A 22,172-nucleotide genomic window follows, 5' to 3' on the forward strand; every position below is an offset into this window, starting at 1 on the left:
TGGGAGGTCATGATTTGCATGTGGGCGCTGCTGCATTATTGTGTGTGAGCAGTTTTGCTCCGTTTTTATCTGTGGGTCGTTCCAATTGTTGTGTGAAGCAAGGGATGGTGTTTGAATCTTCTGTGTATCGGGGCATTTCTATATAATCATGTGCCCCACTGATTGGCATCCAGCCCCCGCCTCCAAAAGGTTGGACATCCTCGATCTAGGCTGAGGTACAAGAGGGCTGCTGTTGCTTGTGGGCCTGTGACCGAATAAACATCAGCAAGCTGGGGAGGAGAGGGGAGGCAATTGGGGGAAAATTGGCTCAGATGATGACTCCTTCATTCAATGGTTTTATCTTTTATCCTTGGCGGGGAGTTGAGGAGCATTTTTTTACGCAGTAAGTTATTCAGATCTGGAATGCACTGCCTGAAAGGGTGGTGGAAGCAGATTCAATAATAACTTTCAAAAGGGAATTGGATAAATACTTGAAGAGAAAAAATTGCAGGACCTTGGGGAAAGGATGGGGTGGGGGAGTGGGACTAATTGGATAGTTCTTTCAAAGAGCCGGCACAGGCATGATGGACCGAATGGCCTCCTTCTGTGCTGTATCATTCTATGATTCTATAGGCTTGTTCATTAAGGTTGCACAGTGTGATGGAGGAGCCCGTGTTAGACTTTTCTTCTTGTGAGGTATTTCAGATTCTTCTCTTGTTGTAACTTTGCATCATGCAACATCCCTGGTTGAGAGGCCAGACAGACAACCTGCTCCTGACCTCTCAACCAGTGTTGCTCCATAGCCAGCCATTAGTAAGTATGAGAGCAGATGCGGGAGGGTGATTATTATTCTCTCTTTTGCTTCTCCCCCTGTGGAGGAATCTGGCTCTGCTCTGTGATTTCTCCATAGCTGAGACCAATTAATCGTAATGTGGGGAATCATAGACGCAAACCTGTGTCCATTACTCACCAATAACTGACATCCTTACTCATTGACAATCCGACTCCCACTGTTCAGTGACGACTCACATCCCATCTCAGTAACAACCAGCGTCCCACCGTTCAGGGACCACCCACATCCCATCGCTTAGTGACAACCAGCGTCCCATCATTCAGGGACCACCCATATCCCATCGCTTAGTGACAACCAGTGCTCCATCATTCAGGGACCACCCACATCCCATCGCTTAGTGACAACCAGTGCTCCATCATTCAGGGACCACCCACATCCCATCATTCAGTGACAACCAGTGCTCCATCATTCAGGGACCACCCATATCCCATCGCTTAGTGACAACCAGTGCCCCACCATTCAGGGACCACCCACATCCCATCGCTTGGTGACAACCAGTGTCCCACCATTCAGGGACCACCCATATCCCATCGCTTAGTGACAACCAGTGTCCCACCATTCAGGGACCACCCATATCCCATCGCTTGGTGACAACCAGTGTCCCACCATTCAGGGACCACCCATATCCCATCGCTTGGTGATAACCAGTGTCCCACCATTCAGGGACCACCCATATCCCATCGCTTAGTGACAACCAGTGCCCCACCATTCAGGGACCACCCATATCCCATCGCTTGGTGATAACCAGTGTCCCACCATTCAGGGACCACCCATATCCCATCGCTTGGTGATAACCAGCGCCCCATTATTCAGGGACCACCCATATCCCATCGCTTGGTGATAACCAAGCAACCAGCACAAGTATTTTTCTAAATAATTTTCAGTTGCAGAGTGACAGTAAGAACACATTTATTACTTGTGTGTGTGTCTGTTGAATGATGGGTCCCTAATGGCTTCTCTCTCTTCCTGTTGTTCAGGAGCAGGCTGACTGGAACTATGTGACCATGGTTCTTGAGATTATCTGACCGGCAGCCCCTGGAATATGCACGACCTCGGCCCATCTACACCGAGTGTCCTGCAACGGCATGGTGACAACTTTCAAAATAGCAATCCTCGGAGCACAAGGGGTTGGGAAATCGGCAATTGTGCACCAGTTCCTCTACAACGATTACAGCGACCGCTACCTGCCCACAAAGTCACGTCATGTCTACCTGCCCGCTGTGGTCATGAATGAACATGTGCACGACCTACAGATAATGGACTTTCCGCCCATTCCATCCTTCCCGGTCAACACTCTGCAGGTAATTGTTCTGATCTCTACGCATCATACAGGTCACAAGGGCTGATATCATTCTCTCTTTGGTGAGTGGGAGACTTCTTCTGTAATTCCTGTAGCAGACATTCTGTTTTAATTAATGGCCCATCTTGCTGAATACTGGTAAAATCTAACTAATAACTAAGAACAGCTCGTCTCCCTGTTTCTACATTTTTCATACTTTTGCTCCCTCTTTATTTCTTTCATCTTTGTTTTTCATTAACCTACTTTATCTTTCATTGTTTTTCCTTTGCTTTCTCCATTTCTGCTTTTGCATTTCTATCTGAGTGACCCATTCCTCTTTGACTGGTAACCTAGTTCGATGTTCATTTTATTATCAGCCCTTTTGTCTCTTGTTTCATAATCCAGGATGTCAAGGTCCAATTAAAGTCCAACAAAAACAAGAGAAAGGCCATTCAGCCCATCAATGCTTGTACCTAACTCTCCCATTCTGGTAATCGACTGTATATTGAATGTTCTTCATATCTTTGTCTCTATTATTCTTCCTGGTAGATTATTCCAAACATCAGCATAATGAACTTCTTCCTTTTTAAAAATTCATTCTCGGGATGTGGGCATCACTGGCAAGGCCAGCAAGTATTGTCCATCCCTAGTTGCCCTGAGAAGGTGGTGGTGGGCCTTCTTGAACTGTTGGCGGTTTGATACAACTGAGTGGCTTGCTAGGCCACATTGGTGTTGGACTGGAGTTACATATAGGCCAGACTGAGTAAGGTTTCCTTACCTAAAGTATATTAATGAACCAGTTGAGTTTTTACTGATACCAGCTTTTTATTTCTAAATCTTTTAAACTGAATTCAAATACTCAAACTGCCATAGTGGGATTTGAACTTGCATTCTCAGTCTAAATTTCTGGCTTATTAGTCCAGCAACATAACCACTACTGTGCTTGTGCCCCATTTAGACTAACAATCCAGAGAATGTGAATTCAAATCCTGATTTAAATTGACTTTTCACCAATTTAAATTGATTTCCTCATGTTTTACTGGGCTGATGTACTTTGAAGTAATATTCTGGCTTTGTTTTAGCTAGAGTGCAAATTACAGCTAGCTTCTCCCACTCAGCCTATGTTGTTCCTTTGCAAAATGTGCTACGCGTTATTATCCTCCACAAACTTAATTTATTCAAAGCATTACTCGTCTCCTGACACTTAGACCTGATCTTTCTGATATAAATTGAGCTCCAGAAATCCTTCAAAGTGTGCAGAAACCTAATGTCCAGTAAGAAACAACAGAGCCCCAGCTTTGTGTTTCGTCTTCAACTGAAAGGCGGAAATTGCGAGGGTCTTGCTGTTAGTGAGAGGCCTCATTACACATGAGCACAATTTGGAGACTGGTCTGTGTTTTAATCCACATTGTGCAATCCACAGGTCACAAGCAAGGTCTGTCAATGTCTCCCTTGGACTCAATACCTCCTGTGTAGCAGAACAATGTAATTCCTTTTCTAATTATCTTTCTTGAAAATATATTTATGAAATGACTGTACAGTTTGCCGCATGGTATGACAAGGGAATACATTGGTGTGTTGGCATAGTTGGTATGATGCGCACACATGGGTAACAGCGTGTTGCATGGGACAACAGGACACTTTGACAACATTGCCAGGAGTTTGGCTGAGTCATGGGGCAATAGGAGCCTTGCAAATAATGCTGATGGGCCTGGTAGGATTGGGGCATATTGTCCTTACAATGCGAGCAGCAGGCCCAGTGGGAGAGAAGGAAATATTTGCCCAATTCTGGGAGAGGCAGACCATTAGACCTACACCAGTCTGCAACACTGAGCTGAGGAAGCATTGCTTCATTATTTCCATCTGCAGCTTTAAAGTTGTGCCCTAGAAAGGTTGGTGTGCAAGTCACTGGGGGGGGGGGGATGATTTTGACTTTGTGCGATAGTGTAAAACAGGCAATGTCTGATCAGCTGTCCATTATACACCTCTCCCCATTGTCATTTCCATTGATGAAAATCGAGAGAGATGTAAAATGGGCTGCTGACTCGCTCAAAGTCAGAATAAACTTCCTGGAATAGCGAGTGCAACTTGTTATTTTTACCGCTATATGATTGTGCTGATGTTCAACAGTATTTGTAATATTATAGTGTTACACAGAGCTGATAATATCATGCGTCGTGCGATATAATTTCAGCTCTAGATCACCATTGCTTTATTGCCCTTTTATTAGTATTATGCAACCTCCAGTGTACCGAGCACACACATTTTATAGAAAAGCAAAATGACTTGGAACCCCAATGTTTTGAGAGCTGGGCCACAATTCAGTTGCGTCTTTGACGACTGGATACTTCCCCATTGGAAGGAATGAAAATCTGAGGAGGTGGGTGGGTTGGGGAGAAGAGTGACCCTATGCTGCTCTTGTGCGCCTCCTAGTGCCCAGTTCAGGGTGATATTGGCAGAAGCCTGGGAGCAGTGATCTGTCTCTCAGCTGTAGTCGCTGTGCAGCCTGCTTGAGTCAGCAACTCAGTCTGGCAATTCCACTGAGCTTCATAAACCAATCAAGCTTTAATTGTCCCTTTGCTCACAAGAGTACAGGCAGTTAAAAAAATTAAAAGTGATAATTTTTATGTGGATAATATAAATGTATACGCAGCATTAATCCTCTGTACATGGTAGACACTGGGACAATTTTGTTGCAGGAGCGATATTGTTTTCCCATGAGGCACTGCTGGATCTATCCACTTGTTTTATTAAACAACCTGTCAGCAGCAATTCACTGAATAATAAACCTTGCAACATTCGATAGCTGACTCCTCCATTAACAGCAACTACTTGCATTTATATAGCCCCTTTAACATAGTAAAACATCCCAAGATGCTTCACAGGAGTGATTTTCAAACAAAATTTGACACCGAGCCACACAAGGAGATATTAGGACAGGTGATCAAAAAGCTGGTCAAAGAGGTAGGTTTTAAGGGGAAGAGAGAGGTGGAGAGGTTTAGGGAGGGAATTCTAGAGCTTAAGGTCTAGGCAGCTGAAGGCACGGCCGCCAATGGTGGAACGATTAAAATGGGGGATGTGCCAGAGGCAAGAATTGGAGGAGCGCAGAAATCTCGGAGAGCTGTAGGGCTTGAAGAGGCTACAGAGATAGGGAGGCCATGAAGAGATTTGAAAACAAGCATGAGAATTTTAAAATCGAGGTGTTCCCGGACCGGAAGCCATTGTAGGTCAGTGAGCACAGGGGTGACGGGTGATCCGGACTTGGTGCGAGTTAGGATATGGGCAGCAGAGTTTTGGATGAGCTCAAGTTTACGCAGAGTGGAAGATGGGAGGCCGGCCAGGAGATCATTGGAATAGTCAAGTCTAGAGGTAACAAAGGCATGGATGCAGGGTTCAGCAGCAGATGAGCTGAGGCAATTGTGGAGATGGGCGATGTTATGGAGGTGGAAGTAGACAGCCTTAGTGATGGAGCGGATATGTGGTCAGGAGCTCGTGTCACGGTCAAATAAATACAGGAAATGAATGATCCATAACCAAGATGATGAGCTTGTTCCTCTGGCCCAACTCACCGGTTTATTTTCCCACTGTATATCTTCTTTGCACGGCAAAGGGATTGGTTGTCCAAAGGTGGAGACAATAAAATAACTTGTCATGTGCCACAATGTTACTGTCCCCCAATGTAATCCCATGGCTGATGGTGAGTTCAGAATGGAGGTGACAGTCTGGTGAACGTATGCAGCGGTAGAAAATGGCAGTCCAATTTCATCATCTAAAGTGTAACAATAACCTGCAAGGAATGGATATTGTGTCAAAGATTAAAATAATTGGATAAATTGTTGATGTGAGGGAGAGTAGCTCAAAAGGTTGCTACTCATTGTCTAACCATGTCTCTCCGTCACATGATGTCTTAGCCCAGGTTTACATTTCTAATCGACCCCCAGGAAGTCTGGAGTGAGTCAGCATCCAGTCCAATCCAATTCATCCATCGGCATCTTAGGCTAAAGACTGTTGGAAATTGCTGCTGCAGCTTTGACTTGTGGAGCACGCACTTCTTAGCCGACCACTCCCCTCATGACTGGACTGTTAGGGCTTGAACTGACAATTCCAGTGGTGACAATTCCTTGTTAAATATATAGGCCTAGAAATGCGGACGCTTCCATTTTAGGGTGCACGGGGTGGGGTGGGGGGCATAGGGATCAGTACCTAGGCCTGAATGGTGAGGCCCGAGGCGCCCCCAATATTGGGCCTCAGGCTTCAAATTCCATCGAGTTGGTGAGTTGCAGAGATCCTCAGGTAAGTGAGGAAGGTGGGCAACAGGGTCGATCGGGGTTGGGGGGGGCAAGGGAGGGTAGCAGCCAGCAGCGGCCTGTTATTTTAATGTGGGAATGGGAGGAACACTCCTGCTCCTTCCGACCCCACATTCAGGTAAGGATATTTTTAAAATCTACCTTGTTTGTTGCGGCCTGCAGCAGTCCCTTTAAGGACCTTCTATTAGGCTGCCTGTAGACTTAGTTTCCCTGACTGCAGCCAGCGCAGCAAACCAATCTTGCAGAGGGGGCCTCAAACAGGCGTTAGGCCCCTTATTTGCATATGCAAAGGGCACTGCATGCCAATTTTTTTGCCCTTTACCATTATAGCGGGTGGCACACTTCTGGCTCGTAATGTGTGTGCTTCCTGCTCGCCATATTGGAGGCTTAGGAGGCCGTATCGTGCCCAACAAAACTGGCACTGCACTGCCGAATTTCTGGGCGGTAATATTTTCTACCAATACTATTTTTGGAGCAAAAAAAACATTTATCCACGGGGTTTCCATTGGTTCAAATTAAAGTTGTTGTACATTGTTTTTCAGCCAGCCTGAGCTTCAGGTAAAAGTGTCAAATCTTAAAACTCCTCAGCTTGTCGTTCTCATGTCTGACCTTTGAATATAAGGTCCTTGTCATCTCCTGATATTGAAATAGGAAACAAAAAATTTCAAAGCTAAAAAGTCATCCTTCTTGAGTGGCAAAAGAAGCATGCGACTAGTTGTAAGCATTGTGCTGATGGAACATATTACTGTTTTGATGGACTGTGTCAACGATGGTAGAATGAGAGTTCAGACTTACAATCCCTGACACGGTAAGGTCCTGATTGCAGCCAGCAGGAGGTATCAAATGAAGATGGTTCTTCCACTAGCAGAAGGTAAATTGGAGAGTGAATCAACTAAATCACTTAAAATGTAGTTGAAGAAATGCATTGGCAGAAGACTGGCATCGGCAGAGGCCTTAATGGAGGGAGGGAGGGGATAAACATGCCAGCTAGTTTTAAAAATATTTTTCCCATGCCTTCTTGAAGTACATGAAGTACCCTAGTACTGAAGTACACAATGTTTTGTAGGGTTTGATAGCAGAGATGGTTATCCAGATCCAATTATTTTTGGTTTCTTTTATATTTGTTGAGCTTTCTGCTCTTTGCCATGGTACAGGGTATCAGCTTTTGTCCAGTTTTGGAACCCTGATCAGCTACTCACAGGTCAGACATAGAATGGCCACATACAGAATAAAAAATGTGTCATTGATCCCAACTTCAGAAATGCGTCCCTAATGCATCGAGTGCTATTTTCATTTTCCATACTCATTTCATAAAGGTCCTTTTACAGTCAATAGAGAAGGGACTTACATCTCTTCAGTCTGAGCTAGATTCAAACTTAGATGCCAGAGGTGAAAGGAAAGTTTGCTCATTCATTCCACCATCCAGTCCCGCAATATGGTTTTGAAGATCTGGGCAAAATGTTGGTTGTGCCATTTTTCCATTAAAATTCTTTTTTGATCAAATTATATATCATTCTTATGTTATCTGGAGATTTACCAGAACGGTACCAGGGATGAGGGACTTCATTCATGTGGAGAGATTGGAAAAGCTGAGATTGTTCTCCTTAGAGCAGAGAAGATCAAAGGGAGATTTAATAGAGATGTTTAATAGAGTAGTTGGGGAGAAACGTTTTACACTGGCAGTAGGGTCGGTAACCAGAGGATGCAGATTTAAGATAATTGGCAAAAATCCAGGGGGGGGAAATTAGATTTTTTTTTACGCAGCGAGTTGTTATGATCTGGAATGCACTGCCTAAAAAGGTGGTAGAAGCAGATTCAGTAATAACTTTCAAAAAGGAATTGGATAAATACTTGAAAAGGAGAAATTTGCAGGTCTATGGGGAAAGAGCAGAGGAGTAGGACTAATTGGATAGCTCTTTCAAAAAGCCGGCACAGGCACGATGGGCCGAATAGCCTCCTTCTGTGCTGTATGATTCTATGATTCTTTTCTTTCTTGATCTACTTGTTGCATGTCCATTGCCCACTCGCGGGGGCCTCTTCCAGCTCTCCAATAATGTTGGTGTCAAGGTAATGGCCAGTAGATACCCTGAGAGAGTGGCCAAGGATGACTCCCTCCCTTTCCTTCCCTTAACTATTGTCGAAGAGCTCGAATTCCTGCTGTTGTAGCTTATTTCACCTTGTAAAAAATAGAGAGGACACTTGACTCGCACACTTGTGGCGAAGCAGTGCTACCAAGACACTGGGATGTCTGCACAACACAGAAGAACTGCAGTGCATTTCAAGGTTATTAATCTGTGGTGATTTATTTATAAGGACGATTTGGCTGAGTTTTATACTTCTGTCATCTAATCTAAACACATTACTCACTCTGACACTCATTAGGTTCAGGTGCTGTGACACAATTATTACCATGTACAGCATTCTGAGCTGCCACCTCGTATCAAGCCCAATAAAAATTTACCCGGTTGCTATTGAAATGACTCCCACACTCCCTCAAAGGCACAAAGGCAACCAAAGATGAATAGTACAAACAAAATCCCTCTTACAGTGTGTGTGAAAATGTCTTGTATAAGATATGTTTTTTAATTAGGAGGGGAAGTGACTATAGCTCTTGCCTGGGTGAAGGATGATAACACTTGGGTGTGAAATATTTCCTTTATTTTAACATCAAGCATTGACGTCACGCACTTATATATCATATATACCATGAGAGCATATTTTCTGACGGGTGCTGTCTTAACACCATTTAATGTCCATCATAAAATAAGAACTTTCGCCTCTGAGTCAGAAAGTTGTGGTTTCAAGCCCAACTCTAGAGACTTGAACATAGGTTGACACTTCAGAGCAGTACTGATGAAGTGCTGCACAGTCGGAGGTGCCTTCTTTCAGATGAGACATTAAATCAAGGTCCCGTCTGCTCACTGAGGTGGACATAGAAGATCCCATGGCACTATTTCAAAGAAGAGCAAGGATATTGAATATTTATCTCTCAACAAACATCACTAAAAAAAAATCAGATGATCTGGTCATTATCTTATTGCTGTTTGTGGGACCTTGCTGTGTGCAAATTGGCTGCTGTGTTTCCTACATGACAACTATGCTTCAAAAGTATTTAATTGGCTGTAAATCGTTTTGCGATGTACTGAGGTCATGAAAGGCGCTATAGAAATGCAAGTCTTTCTTTCTTTTATATGCAATGGGGCTAGATGGAGATGCACTCACTACAGGAAATCCCTGAGCACAATGGGGAAAATGCACTACTTAATGTAATACCAAGATGCACAAATTAGGGACGGCACCTCTGACAGTGCAGCGCTCCATCAGTACTGCACTGAAGTGTCAGCCTAGATTATATGTTCAAGTCTCTAGAGTGGGGCTTGAAACCACAACTTTCTGACTCAAAGTTCTTATTAAATCTCAAGTTAAATCTCTGGTCTGTGCAGATATAAATGGGGCCATAGAGTGCTACATTTGGCCTTGGCATCCCAGGCTAGGGAGATTGGAAAAATCAGTCAGGATTCGTACTCCCCTGCGTGCTAACTCGAGACCTTTTGTACGATGCTCTCCGATTTTGAGTAGTCTGCCAATACCCATGGTTAAGGTTCACTCATGAAGAATGACTTCTTGGGGGTTGTCTGTGCCTATAGACCCATTACTACAGCAGATAATCCAGGTTTTCAGGATAAAGAGATAAAACAGGATTTAGTTTACTGTAGGGTAAAGCATTCACAGGGTCTGGTACAAACCTCCCAGCTCAAAGGGCAATTGGGTTATAAAGGGACAACTCCTCAAATTGCTTATTTTTCCACAATCAAGTCACGTCTTGAATCTTGTCTATAGATTGCAACAGCATAATGGCTTTATTCTGTGGGGATTTAGCATAGTGGAGATAAAGACATAAAGTGTGAATGCAGCAAATCGAGAATCAGAACAGATGTTGTTGAAAATGCGCAGCAGTTCGATTGGCATCAGCAAGAAAAGGGAAGTTAATGTTTCCAGTGCTGTCCTCAGTGGAAACCTGCTGTGTGACACAGATTAGTTATACCATGATACAGGTTAGTTATACCGTGATACAGATTAGTTATACCGTGATACAGATTAGTTGTACTGCGATACAGGTTAGTTATACCCTGATACAGATTAGTTATACCCTGATACAGGTTAGTTGTACCGTGATACAGATTAGTTGAAACGTGATACAGGTTAGTTGTACCGTGATATAGGTTAGTTATACCCTGATACAGGTTAGTTATACCCTGATACAGATTAGTTGTACTGCGATACAGGTTAGTTGTACCGTGATATAGATTAGTTATACCCTGATACAGGTTAGTTGTACCGTGATATAGATTAGTTATACCCTGATACAGGTTAGTTGTACCGTGATATAGATTAGTTATACCCTGATACAGATTAGTTGTACTGCGATACAGGTTAGTTGTACCATGACATAGATTAGTTATACCCTGATACAGGTTAGTTATACCGTGATACAGGTTAGTTATACTGTGATACAGGTTAGTTATACCGTGATAAAGATTAGTTGTACCGTGATATAGGTTAGTTTTACCCTGATACAGGTTAGTTATACTGTGATACAGGTTAGTTATACCGTGATATAGATTAGTTATACTGTGATACAGGTTAGTTATACCGTGATACAGATTAGTTATACTGTGATACAGGTTAGTTATACCGTGATATAGATTAGTTATACCGTGATACAGGTTAGTTATACCGTGATACAGATTAGTTATACTGTGATACAGGTTAGTTATACCGTGATACAGGTTAGTTATACCGTGATATAGATTAGTTATACTGTGATACAGGTTAGTTATACCGTGATATAGATTAGTTATACTGTGATACAGGTTAGTTATACTGTGATACAGGTTAGTTATACCGTGATATAGATTAGTTATACTACTTCCACCTCCGTATCATCGCCCATCTCAGCCCTTCTGCTGCTGAAACCCTCATATTTGGTTGTCATCTCCAGATTTGATTACTCCAAGGCATTCATTACCTTCCTCCCATTCTCCACCCTCCATAAACAGCAGCTCATCCAAATCTCTGCTGCCTGTATCTTACCCTGCACCTCAATGGCCTCATTAAAATGTTAATCAGGTTGCTTTTCAGAAGACAGGAGAAGCATTCAATGGGGCACATACAAGACATAGTATCTAGTTCATTTAACATGGGACTTTATTGTCACGGGTTCAAGTCATGCTATCACATTGGGCAGTAAAGGTGAACCCCTGATTGTAAAGGACATGGGATCGGCTTACAGGAGAGACCAGTGGAGTTGACCATAAGAAAATATCTTGGTAAGACCCGAGATTAAGTAACAACGCTCTTAAGGTGAGAGTTCCAACTTTGTACCGAGTGATGAGGAGCTTGTGCATTGGACCCGTGTTCATAAGACTGCCTAAAAGCATAGAATCAGCATCACTGAACGAAACCAATCACATTTTGCCAGCTCTCTGAAAGAGCTATCCACTTGATCACATTTCCATGCCCTTCTCCCATGGCCTTTTAAAGTTTACTTATTCAAATACTTGCCTTTTAAAAGCTATTAGCCATGGCTCAGTGGGTAGCACCCTCGCCTCTGAGTCAGAAGGTGATGGGTTGAAGTCCCACTCTAGGGACTTGAGCGCATAATCCAGGCAACATTACAGTGCAGTGCAAAGGGAGTGCTGCACTGTTGGAGGTGCCGTCTTTCGGATGAGACGTAAAACCGAGCCCCGTCTGCGCTCTCAGGTGGACGTAAAAGATCCCAAAGCACTATTCGAACAGCAGGGGAATTCTTCCTGGTGATCTGGCCAATATTTATCCCTCAACCAACAGCACTAAAAAAAGCAGATTATCTGGCCATTATCTCATTGCTTTATGTGGGACCTTGCTGTGGGCAAATTGGCTGCCTTGTTTCCTATATTACAACAGTGGCTACACTTCTAAGTACTTAATTGGCTGTAAATCGCTTTGGGACGTTCCGAAGACGTGAAAGGTGCTATATAAATGCAAGTTCTTTCTTTCTTGTTGTTACAGATTCTGCTTCCACTACTATTTCTGTTAGGGTGTTCTGTATCTCAACAATCTTTTGCTTTTACAATAAAAGATTCCTAACTTTTCCCTTTGTTCTTTTGAATTTATGTTCTCTAACTGATTTTCAGGAGAGAGAGAGAGAGAAAGAATATGAATAAATGAATATGAATTCAAATCAAAGGTCAGTGTGCTCAGACACCACCACATGCTAACCTCATAAACGTATATTTGATACGATTTGTATTGCAAGCAGTGGTTCTGAGTGCAGTGTAGAGATCATCCTTGGAAGTGCAGTGAGTTATCAAATTATCTCACCTGTCTAATACAATTTATATCAAAGACATTTTCAAGGTGCATTCTATTATTAGGATATGATCATCTTAATTTAAGCTCACAAGATGTAATTTTTGGACATGCGGTTCTGGTGTCTTGCACACTGATGTCATATATCGGGAGATCCCCCGAAGACAGAGCATGCCCAAACATCTGGGATACACAGCTGGTACCTCCTTGATGGAAGTGCAAGTTTGGAGAATTATCCCCCTTTTAAACATACTTGCACATCATTTAGTTCACTTTGCTCTGCCCTCACACACTGATTGCAGACAACTTACGGTTTGAATCGAGTTTAAGATTTGAGGCCTCCATGAAACGAAAAGCAAAATACTGCAGGTACTGGAAATCCGAAATAAAAACAGAAAATGCCAGAAACACTCAGCAGGTCAGGCAGCATCTGTGGAGAGAGAAACAGAGTTAATGATTCAATCTTTATTACCTTTTGTTAGTAGGGTACTTTGGTTGGGTTCTGATGAAGGGTCATCGACCTGGAAGTTAATCCTACCCCCCTCTCTCTTTCTTTATTTCCATCATATTTTAATTTTGCAATTCACTTGGACTATGGAGTAGATGGAGCTGAACAGAATGATGTGATGTTTGCACTGGTGTCAGCTGTGTCTCAGTGGTAGCACTCTTGTCTCGGAGTCAGAGAGGGTTCAAGTCCTACTTCAGCGATTTGAGCACATAATCCAGGCTGACACTCCAGTGTAGTGCTGAGGGAGTGCTGCACTGTCGGAGGTGCTGTCTTTCAGATGAGACATTAAACCGAGGCTCCATCTGCCCTCCCAGGTGGATGTAAAAGATCCCATTGCACTATTTCAAAGAAGAGCAGGGGAGTTCTCCCCGGTGTCCTGATCCAACATTCATCCTTTAACTAACATCACTAAAAACAGATTGGGATGGATTTTGCTGTAAAAATAATGGTGAGGCTATTCTTGGGCTCATAAGTGGCAAGTAACATTCGCGCTAGACAAGTGCCAGGCAATGATCATCTCCAACAAGAGAGAGTCTAACCAACCCCCCTTGACATTCAACGGCATTACCATCGCCGAATCCCCCACCATCAACATCCTGGGGGTCACCATTTACCAGAAACTTAACTGGACCAGCTAAAATACTGTGGCTACAAGAGCAGGTCAGAGGCTGGGTATTCTGCGGCGAGTGACTCACCTCCTGACTCCCCAAAGCCTTTCCACCATCTACAAGGCACAAGTCAGGAGTGTGATGGAATACTCTCCACTTGCCTGGATGAGTGCAGCTCCAACAACACTCAAGAAGCTCGATACAATCCAGGACAAAGCAGCTCGCTTGATTGGCACCCCATCCACCACCCTAAACATTCACTCCCTTCACCACCAGCGCACTGTGGCTGCAGTGTGTACCATCCACAGGATGCACTGCAGCAACTCGCCAAGGTTTCTTCGACAGCACCACCCGAACCCGCGCCCACTACCACCTAGAAGGACAAGAGCAGCAGGTACATGGGAACAACACCACCTGCACGTTCCCCTCCAAGTCACACACCATCCCGGCTTGGAAATATATCGCCGTTCCTTCATCGTCGCTGGGTCAAAATCCTGGAACTCCCTTCCTAACAGCACTGTGGGAGAACCTTCACCACACGGACTGCAGCGGTTCAAGAAGGTGGCTCACCACCACCTTCTCAAGGGCAATTAGGGATGGGCAATAAATGCCGGCCTCGCCAGCGACGCCCACATCCCATGAATGGATTAAAAAAAATGTGCAAATCGGACAGTAACTTCTGGCGACCGCACAAGCGCAGTTAAACGCGGAAATCCGGAAGTTGCTGTCTGAGATGTGATGCTCCAGCAAAAGCTGCACGAAAACGGCATCTCACCGACTGACTCACCGTTCAAATGTATTGAGCAGCATGAGGTTCCTGTACTTACCTGATAGATACGAACTAAACTCGCCAGAAAAAAGTTAAGTCATGTATTTTCAAGTCTAAGTACCATTTAACGCGCGTGGTAAGTCTTAATTACTGCCTAACAGTCTCTCTGGCACTGAAAATTAACTTTTACAAGTGTGGAGTCTCATTCCTTCAGATTTTAATTATTGTTCGGCATTAAAAAAAACTAAAAATTTAAATAATTTTAAAAAACTTTTTCTTTCTGTCCCTTAATTCAATTTTTCTTTCCCTTTTTATTTTGTTCACTGTACCTGATTTAACATTGAATTCATTATTCTAACTTACACTTCCTGGTGGTTTTGACTCTGCGCTGTTATGAATGATGCTTCAATCTGATTGGTTAAGGAGGTACACAGCTGCTCGCCCTGTTCACACAGGTCCCAGATGCCCTGTAGAGGGCACCGTGCTTTATGGCTATCTAATTTTCAGGAACTTGCCGTGCAAAAACTCGTTGAAAGTCACTAGACAAGTGCAAGTCTAATGAATGGCAGGCACTCACAGGAAAATCCGGCCCAATACCTGGTCATTATCACATTGCTGTTGGTGGGATCTTGCTGTGCATAAATTGGTTACTGCGTTTCCTACATTACAACAGTGACGACACTTCAAAAGTATTTCATTGGTTGTAAAGTGCTTTGGGATATCCTGAATTTGTGAAAGGCACTATATAAATGCAAGTCTTTCTTTCTTTGCACTTAGTTAGAATTGTGTGAAGCCTTGCTTTTTTCCTCTACTCCTCTCTTGAAGGTGTTGGCTCATGGTAGGACACAGCTCCATTGGGACAGCCGCCCTCTGGCTAGGAGCATACAGCAGCCAAGTGTGATCTGCAAACTCACACTTTCCCCTCCTTAGCTCAGAGGCATGGAGGCTAACTGTCGCTCTCCGACTGCTGTTCTTAACTGAGATCAGAGATTGAATCATCAACCTTTAGTTCTGTATAGTTCATTCCTACATTGGGCAGCGTCTGAGACTGAAAATAGAGTGATTATGGGTGAAGAATTGACCCAGAGTTTTTCCACTCTGTTTCGCCGAGCATTCCTGCTTGAACTGCCCCATGTCGTAGAAAACGGCAGATCGCAAAGAACGCTCAACGCCAACTTTAATTGGGCAAACCGTTAGTAGCAGAAATGCAGATATTGCTGATTCAACTGCAAACAAATCCCACCTAAAGCACCCGGGAGGACACACCCCACACTATAAAGAAGCTTCGAAGCACTGTGGGTGTATATTCGCACAGAATCACAGCACACAACATTCGAGAATGCTTCTTAGACCCGTCTTTGGCAATGCAGCACCAATTTCAATTGTATTTGCAATTACAAGGAGGTTAAGGAGGGGCTGGATATGAATATTTGACCTACTTATAAGGCAATGTATTCGTGCTAATGTTTCTGTGCGTGTCGATTCATTTAAAACTTATTATTCACTAGCAATAATGGTATATCTGTAGTGTTATGTCAAAGAGTTTGTACGAGGGTAGTCTGAGGCACCCCTGTGGAATTAAAGAAATTCTAATTTTGCATCATGTTTCTGCAATATGCATTTTCTGCATTCTAATCAGTGCCTTCAGAGGTTCGGGCATCTTTAAACTATTATATTTAGCTCAGAGTTTGTATGTGAAAGCAGTGCTGTGAGAGATCTGTAGACTGAAGTCCACCTTGCAGTCAGTACCAGGGTATAACCTGCTCTTGTTACTTCAAAGTTATTTTTGCTCAAAGTAATTCAAATAATCCAGTATTTTAAATTAAGTCATCTAAATAAAACAGTGTTTTTTTCTGAGGGGGGGGGGAGAAAAAAATGGAAATAACGTATCATTCAAATGAAGCAACTTTGAGTTGAAAAGTAGATGTCTGTTCTGAAGTAGGGAGCCTGGAACTGATTGAAGTTCTCAGCCCCCTTCTCACACTCTACTCAGCTCTCTCACACACAAGCCACAATAGAAGGCTGCTCCGCCACCCTTTGGAGCTCAGATCTGGATTTTTAACGCTGGAAATACACATTAGGCAGATCAGTTCAAAGAGAAAGCTAGGTTAATATTTCAGGTATCTCTGCATCTGGGTATGTTGAGCTGTGAGCAGTGTTATATATTCAAAAGTGAAACTAATCCTTTAGTTACTGGATTGGGGTTTATAATATGTGTATGGCCATATATTTTACAGGGACATTATCTATCTACCCATTTATCTATCTATCTATCTATCTATTTATCTATCCATCTATCTATCACACTCCCAACACTTGCATGCTCTCTGTCTATCTATGCATATAAGTGTAGGTTGTGGCTCAGTGGTAGTAATCTTGCCTGAGTCAGATGGCTGTGGGTTCAAGTCTCACTCTACTTGAGCATATAATTTAGGCTGACACACTCAAAATAGCACTGAGGGAGTGCTGCTCTGTTGGAGGTGTCGTCTTTCAGATGAGACGTTAATCGAGGCCCTATCTGCCCTCTCACGTGACAGTAAAAGATCCCACAGCACTATTTTGAGGAAGATCGGGGAGTTCTCCCCGGTGTCCTGGCCAATATTTATCCCTCAATCAACATCACTTAAAACAGATGATCTGGTCATTATCACTGGTCATTACTGTGGGCAAATTGGCTGCGACGTTTATTACGTTACAACAGTGACTACATTGGCTGTAAAGTGCTTTCGGACATCCTGAGGTTGTGAAAGGTGCTCTATAAATGCATGTCTTTCTTTACATCTTCCATTTACCATAGAGTCAATGTACAGCGGATGGAAAACTACCTTAAAACTCCCATTTGGGGGCAGTGAGGAAAATACAAGAGTTCTGATAACAGAGGATTGGCTGTTGATATAAGGTGACATAAAATCACTGGTTTTATCATAAGGCAACAAAGGTAGTTGCCACTCACTGTTAGGTGATGTGGAGGCTCATGTTAAACACAGGCCAGCTGATGTTCTATACCTTATCATTTAAGCAGCAGTTGTGTTCCAGTTGACACTGAATGTTGAGACAAGAACACATCCAAACACTCCTCCTTTATCAGACTATTATTCAATTCCAGCTAAATGTATCTTCATGAAACAATCTGTTTTACACTTAAAAAGGAACCAGGTGTATTTATTGTGTCTGTTAAGATTCCTTTCCCCAACAACGTCACCCAGCACTCTGCTGAAAATCAATTCGGCCTTTTTTTATGCAGAGGCATCTAACATGGAGAACTCCTGTGGGTTTGTAATAACATGATAATTGTCAGTGCTGTTTTTCTAGGTATATTTAATGTGGAACTAATGGAACATTGACAAGGGATTGTGTAGCATTTTTGATTGCACGTTTGATGTTACACATAGAGACAATTCCTCCCCTACCCCTTCCTATCTCCAACAACAACTTGCATTTATATAGCACCTTTAACGTAGTAAAATGCTCCAAGGTGCTTTACAGGAGCGATTATCAAACAACAATTGACACTGATCCAAGGAAGGAGACGTTAGGACAGGTGACAAAACACTTGGTCAAAGAGTTAGGTTTTAAGCAGCGTCTTAAAGGAAGAGAGAGAAGTGGAGAGGCAGAGAGGATTAGGGAGCGAATTCCAATTCTTAGGGCTTAGATGGCTGAATGCACGGCCGCCAAGGGTGGGGTGAAGGAAGGGGTTGGGGGGGTGTTGGTGAAGTACAAGAGGCCAGAATTGGAAGAAAGCAGAGTTCGCGGAGGGTTTTAGGGCTGGAGGCGGTTAATGTTGAGGTATTGCTGGACAGGGAGCCAATGTAGGTCAGCAAGCACAGGGGTGATGTGTGAATGGGACTTGGTATGCGTTAGGATACAGCATTAGGGCAGCAGAGTTTTGGATGAGCTCCAGTTCTTCAAAATCTTAGTGAATGGTTTCTAAAGCAGAGTCGCCTCTCTCCACAATTTTTTTCTTACCAATTTTCTCACTTTGCCTGACAGCATTGCCTTCTTTTTGGGGTACCATTCCATGGGCGCTCCAGTACCGAGCCCAATGTGGTTATGTGTGAGCCTCAACAGTGGGTGTTGGCTGGACATTCAAGCAAGGGGGTATTACAAGCCCAATCCTGACTTCAACAAACCATCTCACATGTGCATTTACAGCAAGGGGTCACTGGCTAGTAAGCAAGACACATCGTCTGGTCCAATCCATGCAGCTGTACTTATGCTAAAGGCAGTGGAAATGATAAAGGCTGCAGTTTTGACCTGGGTATTCTGCATTCTTGAATTCTCATTGAAATTAGGCTGCCCACTTCCTTTGCCATAGAATACGATGATAAGCACTGTTAAATCCATTGCTATTTTCTGCCAATGCTTTTCTCAGAGCTTGGTAATTATTATAAATTAAACCTCCGCTGGTTACAATTAAAGTAATTTCTCCCGAGAAACCGTGGGCCCCCAATCCTGATGGTTATTGCTGGGATCCCGCCCCTGGTGCTCACTGGTGCCGATGCCCCAGGAGTTTGTGAGGTCAACAGAAGGGCATCTCATTTGCATGGGGCACATCTCCAGTGCCCGCCTGCTCTATATGGCCAGAATATTTGCCACCTGCTGCCATCTGGGTTTGGGAGGGGAGAGTTTCCATGTTCCTAAGCTCTTTTCTCACCCCCAAGACCCCAGATATCCCTCCTTGGACCATTCTGGTGGGGCCCACTTACACACATCAGAGCCAGTATGATTCAGCCCTATCTCACCAGCCTCCAGCAATACACCGGATCCTTTCTTAGTCAGGAAAGTGGGAATTCCCAGCACTGGTAGCCCCACGCCTGTTTCCACTCATTGGCATCATTGACCTTTGTAAAAGTGGGGGAAGAGGTTCCACCCATTATAAGGCCAACATGGAACTCCTGGAGTTAATAAGGAGCCACCATATCTGCCTTATACTGGTGGATTCCAGCCCAGCTACAGCAGGAGTCTTGTGGAACCCTCGAGGAAATTTGGTGTGAGCCATGTCTCAGTTGTAGCACTCTCACCTCTGAGTCAGAAGGTCATGGCTTCAAGTCCCTTTCCAGAGACTTGAGCACATAATCCAGGCTGACACTCCATCGCAGTACAAAGGGAGTGCTGCACTCTCAGAAGTGCCGTCTTTCAGATGAGACGTTAAACTAAGGCCCCATCTACCCTCTCAGATAGCCGTAAAAGATCCCATGACGTTATCTGAAGAAAAGCAGGGGAGTCCTCCCAAGTGTCCTGACCAATACTTATCCCTCAACCAACATCACTAAAAACAGATTATCTGGTCTTTATCACATTGCTGTTTGTGGGATCTTACTTACTGTGAGCAAATTGGCTGCCGCATTTCCTACCTTACAACAGTGACTACATTTCAAAAGTGCTTTATTGGCTGTAAAGCGCTTTGGGACGTCATGAAGCTGTGAAAGGCGTTACATAAATACAAGTTTTCTTTCTCATTCTTCAGCCAGCCTGAACTTCAGGTAAAAGTGCCAAATCTCAAAGCTCCTTAGCTTGTCATTCTCAAGTCCACCTTTGAATATAAGGTCCTTGTCATGTTCAATTTGAAATAGGAAGAAAAAAATCAAAGATTGTTGAATGACAAATGAAACTTATGCCTGTTTGTGGCTAAGGAGTAGTAGAATGAGGGTTCATACTTATAATTCCCAACATTGTAAGTGTTACGGTTCAGGCTTTTTCCTAACACTTCTGTGTTCAAGGTAAAATGTTTCCATAAACAGACTGACTCCTATCTATAAATTAAGTAATATGCTACAGGATTAAGAATTATTCCTCAGTGGTGTACAGTTCACCAAAGACTACATGGGATACTTTCCATGGTCTAGTGCCTTATCTGTCAGATGGTAAATACCACATCATCAGACCAAAGCATTCAGGCTAAAAATTAATAGTGGGATTTATTTATAAGTAGAATAATACACAGAAGCAAGTTGCTGAATTACAGTACTTAAGGCAATAAAGATAAAATTAGTTAATAGGATTTAAAGTACCCTTGTAGAACATAATTCATATACTTTCTTGATAGGCAACAGTTGTATCAAGATGAAAATATAAAAATCTACAGATTTCAGACCTCCAGACAGAACTAAAACTCAGTAACCAGGGTGATGATTTTTGTTTAGGAATCCTTCTCGGTTACAGTCATATGTTTGAAGACAGTTGTGAAGTGGGGTTGTTAATGGCCCAGAAATTGCTGGAATGGCGCATCTCGCGGAGCGAGGTGAATTGGACTTTTTAACCTCACCCTTCAGATCGCACTATATTTGTGCTGCAAATTGCTGGAAATGCGAATTGAGAATGGTGTGGTGATGCCAATATCGCATCTGGGACCTCATGAACATCGTGCCCAATGATCTATCTCCTTATCCAATTAAATTTAAAGACAAGAGAAAGAAACAGAGGACAGGACGGAAAAGAAAATAGAGTGAATTAGAATAAAATTAGACACAGAAAGAGAATAAAAGAGAAGGAAAGAAAAAGAGCGGATTAAGAGAGAGAGAGCGAAAATAGACAGAAAGGAACAGTAAGAAACAAATTAAAAGGAACAAGCAGAAGAAGAGGACATTGTAACCCATCTGTGTTTGGGAATTGCTATATTGATTCTTGAGAAGTTAATAATGAGTGAATGGAAGGGTAGGTGCATGAAATGTACAAACATTCTTACTCATACAGTATCCCAAAATTATTCTCTGAAGGAAATCTATCTAATTTGCATTTCTGAGTATCAAAACAGCTTTGCGTCCTGAAAATTATTGCCTACTAACACTAACAGGAGTGTGGATGGCAAGACTGGCTCAAAAATACCGCCAAGACAGATGAAAAAAAAAAGTTTTAAACACCTCTAAGAACAATTCACTACCTGCTGGAGTGAGACTCCACAGCTTCATTTGTTCTCTTTCTGGGTCTTCAAGGTTGAGTTTCATGTCAGGACCATAAATCACATCATTAACAGGTTCTTTACGGCATGAATTACCAGCCCTAAATGACTGGCAAGATTATTTTGCAGTAATGGCATAAATCCAGCAATCTCATGACAATTTGTGGAGAATTGGAACTCATGGCATATCTCTTCTTTGCTGCAAATTGCTCTATTTTTTGCAAACTGATAATGGTGGGCATCGTTAATTCATCATTTTTCCAGCAGTTTCTAGGCCAATGTCTAGGTATATACCATTTTCTTGCAAATATCTTACTTTAATGGTTCAGCAATCGGAGTAATTGAATGTATCTGTTCCACAGTCTGTTAATCATAGAATCAGAAGGAGGCTACTGGGCCCATCGTGCCTGGGACAGCTCTTTGAAAGAGCTATCCAATTAGTCCCATTCCCCTGCTCTTTCCCCATAGCCCTGCAATTCTTTCCTTTTCAAGTATTTATCCAATTACCTTTTGAAAGTTACTGTTGAATCTGCTTCCACCACCCTTTCAGGCAGTGCATTCCAGCTGCATAAAAAATTTTCTCCTCATCTCCCGTCTGGTTCTTTTGCCAATTATCTTAA

General features: G+C 43.1%; 1 protein-coding gene across 1 annotated transcript in view; it reads left to right on the forward strand.

The window, feature by feature from the left end:
* The first annotated feature begins 1,917 nt into the window (after window positions 1-1,917).
* Window positions 1,918-22,172, forward strand: part of LOC137299246 (ras-like protein family member 10B) — a 102,822-nt gene continuing 82,567 nt past the window's right edge. Inside the window, exon 1 of the mRNA XM_067967906.1 lies at window positions 1,918-2,133. Coding sequence (XP_067824007.1) covers window positions 1,918-2,133 — 216 coding nt within the window. The remainder of the gene's footprint in view (window positions 2,134-22,172) is intronic.

This window comes from Heptranchias perlo, chromosome 28 (genome assembly GCF_035084215.1).
Source record: "Heptranchias perlo isolate sHepPer1 chromosome 28, sHepPer1.hap1, whole genome shotgun sequence".
In the NCBI taxonomy this organism is placed as follows: Eukaryota; Metazoa; Chordata; class Chondrichthyes; order Hexanchiformes; family Hexanchidae; genus Heptranchias; species Heptranchias perlo.